At 52.7% G+C, this 10,217-nt stretch overlaps 1 protein-coding gene across 1 annotated transcript in view; it reads right to left on the bottom strand.

Moving 5' to 3' along the window:
* LOC109379502 (L-gulonolactone oxidase) overlaps positions 1-8,948 on the bottom strand; it is a 53,861-nt gene extending 44,913 nt beyond the window's left edge. The window contains exons 1-5 of the mRNA XM_019636111.1: positions 8,705-8,948; positions 7,705-7,806; positions 5,194-5,319; positions 3,610-3,704; positions 130-220 (exon numbers count right to left, since the gene is read on the bottom strand). Of these exons, the coding sequence (XP_019491656.1) occupies positions 130-220; positions 3,610-3,704; positions 5,194-5,319; positions 7,705-7,806; positions 8,705-8,707 (417 nt within the window). The 5' untranslated portion in view covers positions 8,708-8,948. The remainder of the gene's footprint in view (positions 1-129; positions 221-3,609; positions 3,705-5,193; positions 5,320-7,704; positions 7,807-8,704) is intronic.
* Positions 8,949-10,217: the final 1,269 nt, after the last annotated feature.

Raw genomic sequence — 10,217 nt, 5'->3', positions numbered from 1 at the left:
CCACACGGAGCTGAGCTGGCACGCCCGTGGAGCACATGATTTTCCCAGGAGCCACAGAGAAGAGGCGCTCCATCTGACCCTCCCCTCTCCCTGGCAGTCAGCAGAGTGCTGCAAGGTAGGCGGGCTCACCTGGGTGGACAGGATGCCGTGCTTGAGCCCCGTGTTGTGTGTTCCGGACCCAATGACGCCAGCTGCAGTCACATCTGACACGGCTCCCAAGCTGGGCAAAGCAGGACAGAGCGAGAGGGACACGAGGGACCACCAGTTAGGCTTTGCTGGGACAGTGGGCCCCCTGGGTTGCGGGGTGAGGCCCCTCAGAGCAGAATGGTAGATTCATCTCCTACCTGGGTTCTCATCCGAGACTTAGCTTGTCTGATTGGCTGGCCCTTCTCTCTGGGCCTAGTTTCCTCACCTCAGTGGCCTGTCAGATGAGCCAGGGGGTGGGGAGCATGGCTCAGCTCTGAGGGGAGGCCTGCCTGCCTGGATCTGGGGTTTCCACAGCCTGGAACCTCCCTTCTCTATGTCCTCCGTCTGCCAATGATATCTTCTCCACCAACCCAAGGCCCCAGTGGTCCTGCTAACCCTTCTCTAGACCCAGCCAATCAAGGCCTGAGAAGTCCTGTGGGGGACCTGGTTCAAATGGCACACAGAGATGTCCTAGGCAGGTATAAGGAGATGGGAGCATCCCTGTGCTGTGAAGAAGAAGACCATGTCACCCCCCTGCTCAGAAACCTTCAGGCGTTCCTTGGGGCCTCCAGGACTAAACCCACCTCCCTCATCGCAGAGTTCCAGGCCCTGGAATGAATAGAAGACTCCGTGTGCACAAAAGGACCAGATTTCTAAAGGGCAGCAGTATCCCTCCAGAGGTGTGCGCTCTGGAGGCAGGAATTACAAAGATGTATGCAGATTTCAGGATGAAGAAAAAAGAGCAGGAAAAAGGCTTACTTCTCAGGAGCTTTCTCTGAGACATCTCAGCCCTAGCTTAAGGAGATATTTATTGACGGTCCCTTGGGTGCCAAGGTGATTGGAGCCTTATACTGTACACAATCGTTTCATATTCAAGAAATGGGCTTTGCATGGAAAGGCAAGGATTTGACACGTCTTCTGCCCTCGGCACAGGCTAAGGGCCCCTGAAACAGGCAGGCTCCCGAAGATGCAGGCTGCAGGACACCAATGGCTCTGCTCTGCTTTCAACTTAAGCTGACAATGATAAGAAAATCTAGCTTCAGACCTTCCTGTGGAGGTGAGACCTGAGGATAGGAAGAGGCGGAGAGAAACCAAAGCCTTTTCCAGTCCTCCCTCACCCTTCCTCCACCCCATGTCTACTTTTGTCTCTGTCCCCATTCGTTGGACTATTTGGTGACATCGCCCCTTCTGAAAAAAAAACAGAATGTTAAAAAAGAGGCTCACAGGCGTCCTGCCCTATGGAAACACTCCGGCGTGTGGAAAAGCGTAAGCATGAAGGCGTCCATCGCAGAATTGCGTGTAATGGTGGAAAACAGAACCACCTGAGTGTGTCCAAAGGGGAAATGGTTGCTCCCATTGCAATCTATAATAGCTCCCTTCTCTGTGACATGTACAAAGCGCGATATGGAAGCGTGCTTGTGACAACGTTAAGAGAAATAAACTGGATAAAGCAAGGCCCTCAGCGAGAAGGGCCTCGGAAAGAAGGATTAGACTTTGGCCCCTGAGGGGGTGGGGGACAAGGAGCTAAGGGAAAAGGTCACTCCTGGAGGCTGTGGGGCGAGACCCTGACAGAATCAGGAAAATGAACAAGAACTAACATTTACAAAGCACTTTCTCTGTGGGGCATCTTTAACTCATCCCGTCTTCTGAGCACCCCTATTTTATAGACCCATTTCCTAGATAAGGCCCAGGTGGGTCCAGGAACTAGACAAAAGCTCATATGAGGTACAGCTGGGGTTTATGCCCAGGCCGGCTGCTCTTGGAGCTGGAGTCTTCAGCATACTGCTGTCTCTTGAGAATGGCGCTGTGTCCTGCCTCTGCTGGCTTACCACATGGTGGAGTGCCCCAGAGCTTTCCAGCTGGGTGACTTTGGTAAGTCCCTTAGCCTCAGCCTCTGGTCTCTTCATCCCTAAATGCAAGTTATATTCCTTCCTCACAGGGTTGGTGTAAGGAGGAAATGAGAAATGAGACACTGCGCCAAGCACTCAGCCTGCAGCCTGACACAGCTCAGTCCTTCCCTCCAGCCTCCCAGCCACCCCTCAATCCCCACAGCGTCCTTGGAGCTAGAGACCCAGGCGGCCCCTGAGGCACAAAGGATGGGACATCCTCACTCCCTCTGAGTGGCAGAGGAGGCCCGAGCAGGCAGCCACTTGAGGTGGGCTGGGTCCCCAGGGAGGGCAGAGACATCATGAACAACAGGGCACGGAGATGTTTCAGGGCCCAGAAGCTAATACTCATACTTAACAGAACATGTCTTCTCTTGTTGTCATTGGTCACAGGGTCTGTCCCATTATCTGCTTACGGGACCCTGCACTCCCCACACCGTTCCCCTCTCCTGGGCGTTGGCTCATGCTGTTCCCTCTGCATGAATCCCTTCTCTCCTCTCTTTGTTCTGGTTTAATACCTACTTATCTTGTAGGACTCCACCCAGGGGCCCCTCCTGCAGGGAGCCTGATCTGATTCCCATCCCCTCACACAGTCTCCTGCCCGCCAAGGCTGAACCTGGAGCTCTCGAAGCCCCGCAGTGCCCTAAATACTTCTCTGCCATTGAACCTATTTTCCTGCATTATGCTTGTCACGTTGTGTGTCCCTCTGCCCCCTTACTTGGAGCTCTTTGTGAATGGGTTTTATACATCTCTGCCTCGTCGGGGCCTGAACAAGGTCTGCACGTGGCAGACACTCCATAAATGTTTGAATTGCCATCCCCTTGAGGAGGCGGGAACAGAATGGTTTCCAGAGTGAAGAGATATAGTGATGTCCCAGGGCCTGGGGTAAGAAAGCTGGGGCAAATGGACCACTCACGTTTGAAGACCAGCCACAGGCTGCCATGGGGGCAATATCCAGCTGTGAAAACATTGCTACCCTAATATCCAAAATATCTCTGTCATTTCTTTCTAATGGTTGAAATCCCACAGTTAGACGTTCACTCCTTTGGCTGTGTTTGATTCCGGTTTCCATGGAAATCCCCTGATATTAAACCTGAGCAATCACTGACACCATGTTTGGATGGAGACACAAGTGAAGTACCACAGATAGGTACACTAGGAAGCCCTGTGGCTCACTCAGCATGCCCCTCTGTTCCTCTGAGTGCTTATTTTGCATAGCCTTTTCTTTGGGTCCATATAGTTGCAAGTTTTAAGAAAGGCTTAATCTATGGTCTTCCCAACCCTGTACAAGACTTGTTATTTAATGCCCAGCTTATCTCTGGCCTGTTTCTTCCAATTCTTATACAACAGCACCTGAACCCATGGGGGATGGAGAGATAGGTATCCTATGGGAATGAACAGGGGTCCACAGAAAGGGGGTACACCATGGGAAGTGCTCTTCTCTGACTCCTGCCAGATCCTTGAGTGTTTGGCCAAGGCCAAGGCAGGGGTGGTGGGCAGCACTGGCGCATCTACGAATGGGGAAGGTGGCACTTACTTAGACAAGGCCAGGCCATGTTTGTCCAGCTGTGGGTTCAGGTCAGCCAGGAGGATGCCAGCCTCCACGGTCACCTGCTTCTTCTCTGTGTCCACCTGCAACAGACCAGCATAGTCTGGGATGAGCTGGGCAGGCATCCTGCCCTCACCCTGCAGCCAGGCTCCCCATGAGTATAAACATGTCTGTCCCAGCCTGTGGTCAGCTCAAGACACCCCCAGCAGCAGGTAGCCAAAGGGGCAGAGCCCTAGAGTGCTGGAGCTTTGGGAATATTCTGTGTAACCCCTTCTTTTCACAGGGGAAGGAAACAGGAGCAGGGAAGAGGGATTTGTCCAAGGTCACTGGCAAAGCTGGGACTAGCGTTCAGGCCTCCTAACTGCCACAACTGCACTTTCCCCCACCCCAGAGCAGGAAGGTGGCATTCCTTGTGCAGCGTCACCAACTAAGGAGGGTCTACTCTAGATGGACTTCAAATTCCCCACTTATTCTCACCCTGGCAGGGCTTAGCAAAGACAAGAACTGGATGAGGAGGAGGAGGAGAATTAATGTCTATTAGGCTCCCGCCACATGCAAGGAGGGTGCTATGTCCTGAGATCCCCACGGCAGCCCTGGGGTGTAGAAACAGTCTCTCTCCATCTCACAGGAAGGCGCCTGAAACGCAGGGATTTTAAGCCACTCTCCAAAGGTCACACAAACATTGATGGGGAACTGAGATGAGAACCCACTTCTCTGTGACTCCAAAGCACAAGCTCGGTCCATGGACCCAGAGCACAGAGCTCGGCAAAATCAATCGCTGGAGCCCCATCCTCGCTAATTAGCAATCAGAGTTAATTACTGCCATGACTGATGTCTTGACTGGAATGTTTTCTATGAGGTAGAGACCATCCGCATGAGCAACTAAGGAAATTAGTAGAGAGAAAACCAGAACCTCTGCTAGCAGGGCTGGGTGGAGGGGAGGTTATGTGGCAAAAATTATAGCTCAGGGGAGCTGGTCCCGTCGGTGAGAGAAGGAGTCCTGATACCATGCTAACAGCGGCACATCTGTTCGTCTCTGACTCCCTGGCAGGCCCCTAGGGGGGGCAGTCACCCAGCGCTGGCTGAATTGCATAGTATCCCAGCACAGAGCTGTCATCAGGCTCCTGAGTCTGTGCCCAGTTCTGCTGCTGTTAGGCTGTGTGACCCTACCCAAGTCACCCACCCTCTCTGATCTTCAGTTTCCCCGTATGTAAAACTAGTTAAGTGCAAATCCTTCTGGATTTGTCATTGTGAGACCTCCTTTGGGGGCCTGACTTGCCATTCTTGTTCTAAAGAAGTGGAGAGGAGGCTCTGGCAGGAGAGGGGACATGGTCATCCTCCCTGTGGCCACAAGGGGGCGCTCAAACCTGACAAGAGGCCTGAGCATGCCCAGGGAGGGCTCTCAGGAGGAGTGATTACCAGTGGGGTCAGAAATTGGGGTGTCACTGTGGGATTCAGGGGCAGGGAGGAGATCAGGCCTGAGGGGAAAGGCTAAGGAGTTTCCACCCGGGGTTTGGGATGAAGGCTGAGGCTGGGGGCCAGCAGAGGCGGGGAGGAGAGGGCTGCTAGTACCTGGAGGACCCGGTTCATCTTGCCCATGTGGATCATGAAGCCATCGGTGCAGGCAATGTCCGAGGGCGAGTGGCCACCACCCACCACTTTCACCCGCTTGTTCTGCTGCCTGGCCAGGGCCAGCACCTGCCAAGGCAATGCATGAATGAGCTCCAGCTCAGGCCTTTTGTGTCTGGTGCAGCCCGGGAGCACGCAGGGCCTACAGCGGGGCGGGCCACCCAGGCCATGCACGCCCCCCCCACACCACCCCTTTCAGGCCTCCAGTACCCCTGCTGTGCAGGTCACTTCAGGAAAGAGAGTCGGGGAGAAGGGCCAGGAAGTGAGCGGGATGGAGAACCAAGGATACATCCTACAGTGGGGCTCCGGTGCACTTTCCCAGCTGGAGGCTTTTCTACGGGCAAACCTGATGATATTTTCTAGGGCAAAGCTTTTCAAGGGTGCCCCAGTGCCTTCAGAATAAGGCCCAGGGCCCTCTTCTTGGCCTACACAGTCCTCAGCTGCTTCCCAGGCTGGAATGAAGGCTTCAGGGGGCAGGGGCATGGCTTAATTTGACTTTGTACCCACCATGTCTACCCCAGATCCGGCATGAGTAGGCAGTCTCTAATGATTGTTGAATGAATAAATGAATGCACAGTGTCACTTAAATGGATCTACTCCCATTCACCCTCATGTCTCTGCTCAAACACTCTCACTGGTCCATGGAACGTTAGTCTCACAATTTACACCACCAGGGGTTCCACGAGCAGGAAGACATGCGTGCAGCATGTTTAAAGCTACAGGTTCCCCAATAAAGAAATCTGTTTAGGGCCGGCCGAGTGGTGCGATGGTTAAGAACTGGCTTGGGACGCCAGAGGACCCTGGTTCGGATCCCACATATGAGGGCCAGTGACACTGCCCTCCACAGCTAAGATGCTGAACAACAGCTCAACCTGGAGCTGGGCTGCCATGAGTCGCCGTCGACGGCATAGGCTGCAGCCCCTGTGGCAGTGGGTTGCCATGGGCTACCGTGTGTAGCCAGCAGCCAGCGTGAGCAGCCCTCAAGCCGCTATGAGCGGCTGTCCAGAAGCCAGCGACTGATCTGCCTCGCCCGGGAAGAGCGCAATGATGGTGCCAACTTGGGCCAGTGAAGCAACGTCCTCCACAACTAGACTGAAGAACAAAATGACAGCAACTTGTCTGTTCCCCTTCCCCCAATTCCCCAGTACTCTTCCCATCCCCCCAATTCCCCAATAAAAAAAAAATCTTAAAAAAAAAAAAAGAAATCTGTTTAACACCATCTTCCTCGAGCTCCCCTGACCACACGACCTATTTTTATTTTCACCTGCCCCTATGAACCCTCCAAGGAAACGTCAGCCTACAATAAATAGTCTGCCTGATCCTGTTAGTAATTCACAACTGTGTAGGTCAGCTTAGGAATGGCCTTCACTCACAGAAATATTAACACATCTCCAGGCCCTTCCTGCAGCTCAGAACAAAGCTTCATGCCTCAGCAGTCAAGGCCCTCATATCATTCACAGCCACTCCGCCCTCCCAGCCTATCTGTCCTGCCCTGTACCCTACCTGTCCTCCCCACAGCCTACTCTCCAGGTGTCCTCCTCACTTCCCTTTGCTCACGTTGCCCTTCCCCGGCTCCCTGTTGAACTCCTATTCATCCTCCAGGGCCCTCCTCAATGAGCACTGTTCCTTTACGTAGCTTTCCCTGCATAAATGTTGGGGGCTTTGAACTCAGACAATCCTGGGTTGAATCCTGGCTCCGATGCTTATTAATAAGTGATGCATGGCCTCGGGTGTTAGGAGTTAGGGTTTTATTCCACAAGTAATGGGAAGCGTCTGACGGGGTTTAAGCAGGGAAGCAGCCCAGCCCAGCTTACATTTAAGAAAATTACTTTTGCTGACTGCAGAAAGTACATTTAAGGGAGGCAAGAAAAGAAGCAGGGAGACCAGGAATGAGGCTGTCACAGATCACAGAGGATGAGGAAGGGGTGGTGGCCTGGGCTTAGAGAGGAGCAATGGTGCTGGAGAGGAGAAGATGGGTTCTGGAACGTTCTGGGGCACGACTTACTGTCAGATAAGGGTAAAGAAGGGACAATGACTCACTTCTTGGCTTCTAGTTTGAGCAACCAGGTGCCGTACAGAGACAGAGAAGACAGAAGACTGCAATAGAACAGGTTAAAGGTAAATAAATAAAAACCCAAAACATTGAATGATGCAGCTTTGGGCATATAAGTTTGTGATGTCCTTGAGACACACAATGAGCGAAGGCATGTGATTCCTCACTTAAAGAAAAGATCTGAGCCGAAACTAAAAGTTTGTTGTCCTTGGTGGGCATGACTGCTGAGTGGAGCTGGAGCAGGGGAAAGACTCTTACCTGGTCAGCAGTGCTGGGGCGGGGTGAAGGGGTCTTAGCCCAGGAAGTCCATCTCCCAGCCTCCGCTCTGGGGCAGGGCCTGGTCTATAGGGCCCGGATGAGCTGGAGGTCCCGGGGCTGGGCTGAGATGGACACTCACTCACCTCTCTGATCTCCTCCACGGACGTGGGCTGATAGTACATCTCTGGGCAGCAGCCATAGGTCTTTGCCCAGTTTTGGAATGTGACTCCTTTGTATCCATGAACCTGTGACAGGAAACAAACTGAGTCACCAGATATGTGGCTGTGGGCTGCCCTGAGCCCCATCCCACTGTCCTGCCATGGAAGAGATGAGAGGCTGGGGCCATGTGCTGAGTCAGGCTCTTTCTCTGCCATCATCACCTCTCAGGGCTGTAGATTAAAATAGCTGCATGTGGGCTTCCAGGTATTATCTCCCTTGATCCCTCACGGTCAGGTGGGCAGATCACAAAGGAGACTGCCCATGCTTAGGCGAAGTGATGAGGTCAGGGTGGAGCCTGAAAAATCAGGACTCGGGACTCCTGCCCAGGTCCCGGCACCTCTCTGAGGGACCCAGGAGAGGGTGTACTCCAGCCAAATAGGATGATCAGCAAAGTGGCTGCATGAGCCGGCCTGGCCGTCAAGGGCTTGGAAGTGGCCTTCATCTTCCCCGACTGGCTTTTCCAGCAGGGAAGGGGCAGATTTGGGAGGCTCCACAGCAGCCTTCCTGGCCTCCTCCACCGCAGAAGCCCTGCGGAGAACAGTCCCATTTATTGGACACCAGCTGTGTGCCAAGCACTGTGCTGGGACCCTCCATAGATCGTATCTTAAGTAGACCTTACCATAGTGCCACAAAATAGGTAATATGACCCCCATTCTCAGGAGCAGAAACGGAGGCTCAGAGAAGTGAAGTAAGTTCCTCAAGCTGACACAGCAACCAAATATGGACACGGGAGTCCAACCCAGGCCCGCCTTTCCCATGCCTTCCCCAACACCCCAGTGCCCTCCCCCCCTCCAGAGCCTCTAGTCCCATTCAAGAGGGTCCCCGTGGCTTCCCCTCAGCCCCAGATATGACCTAATTTTGGCCTCACGGACCCAGCCTGAATGACGCCTGGCAGGGCTGACCAGCTATCCCATGTGGCCCTACCATGGCTCCAGCAGTGGGTCAGAGGTCTTGGCTGACTCTGGTTTCCTCCAGAAACAGAGGCACGGCTGCGGGGTCCACAGCAGGCAGCACGGCACCCTCAGGACTCAGGGCAGACTCGCAGCTGCTGCTCACCGAGGGGCTTTGGGGCCCAGCAAGGGTGGGTAAACAGTGTTGGGACAGGCTCCACCCAGACAAACAGCAAGCAGCTCAGACCTGACCCCTGCCCCAGGGTCCCTCTTGACAGCGAGGTGAAAGGGCAGCGTTTAAAGGGTAGATGCTCTCTTGCTGGAAGCTGCCTGAGCTCTGATTCCAACTCCAGGCATTCTGGAGCCAAACAACCCCCCCAGCCTTGAAACTGGGTCCTTAATACCACAGGTCAGGGGAGCCTGTGACGTAGGGGGCCTGTGGGAGTCTTAACATGGAGGCTTCCTCGGTGCCCTGTGTGGCTGAATTCTGTGTTTGTGTGTTAGTTTACTCATCAGATCTGGGGGATGAATACACTGAGGGCAGCAGAGTTTGTCACCCCAAAATGTGCCTTTTGGGATATTGATTATTTTAAGCTGGTTTTGTTTTTGTTTTTTTGTTTTTGTTTTTTAAGAAAAGAAAGACTCAGGAAAAACCACTGACCTTCCCCCTAACTGCCTAAAAGAATTTAGGTGGAGGACCTGCTGCAGGAAGGGAGCTATCACCATAGATAACTGTAGTTTAATATGAACTAGTGTGATAGGGAGGAACCTAGCAAGGCCCTTTCGTTCAAAGTCCTCTCAGTGGCCCATTGTTAAAGATGGCCCAGCAAACATTTGTTTAGGAAACGTTTGCTTTTCCATCCCCATGGGAATTGTCTTCCTGCTTGTTCAAGTCCCAAACCTCTACCCCCTCCCCCTTCTCCTGAACTCAAGATGGCACGTAAGCCTCAACAGTCCAATGTGTCCTTGGGGCTTATGTTCTTGTGGCACCCCTGTATGTGTATGCAATAAATTTGTAAATTCTTTTTGTAAATTTTGTATTTAAAAAAAATAATTTGTAAGTAAATACATTAAAGAAAAAAAAAAACCACGTTATTTTCTCCTGTTACTCTGTCTCATGTCAATTTGATGATGAGTCCAGCCAGAAGAATTTAGAAGGGGAGAAGGAAAATTATTTTCCCTTCCCCCACAACACCAAGCTGCCCATGCTATGGGGAGACGGAACAGGATGCTGGTGGCTGTAGCATGGGGGACGAGGGACCCTCCCAGAGGCGGAATCTTCTAGCAGACCTTTTCCCCTCCCTCAGCCTTAGGGCAGACAGACCTGGGTTCCTTCTCCATGCTTTGCTGATTAACCTCTGCAAACCTGTCAAGGTAAGAACCATCCAAACCTGTAGAGAATTTTGATTAGCGTTTATCTGAGCTAAACTATTGACATATGCCGGGGTGCAAGATCTCAAATGCTCCCGAGAATTACAGTTTTGCGGTTGTATTATGCATTTGAAATTAAGGAGGGAACATAAGGAGGTGGGGGGGGGGAAGCAAAG

The sequence above is a fragment of the Hipposideros armiger genome, unplaced genomic scaffold (assembly GCF_001890085.2).
Source record: "Hipposideros armiger isolate ML-2016 unplaced genomic scaffold, ASM189008v1 scaffold_27, whole genome shotgun sequence".
Lineage (NCBI taxonomy): Eukaryota > Metazoa > Chordata > Mammalia > Chiroptera > Hipposideridae > Hipposideros > Hipposideros armiger.
The sequence above is the reverse complement of the archived record's forward strand: the minus strand, read 5'-3'. Positions and strand labels throughout refer to the sequence as shown.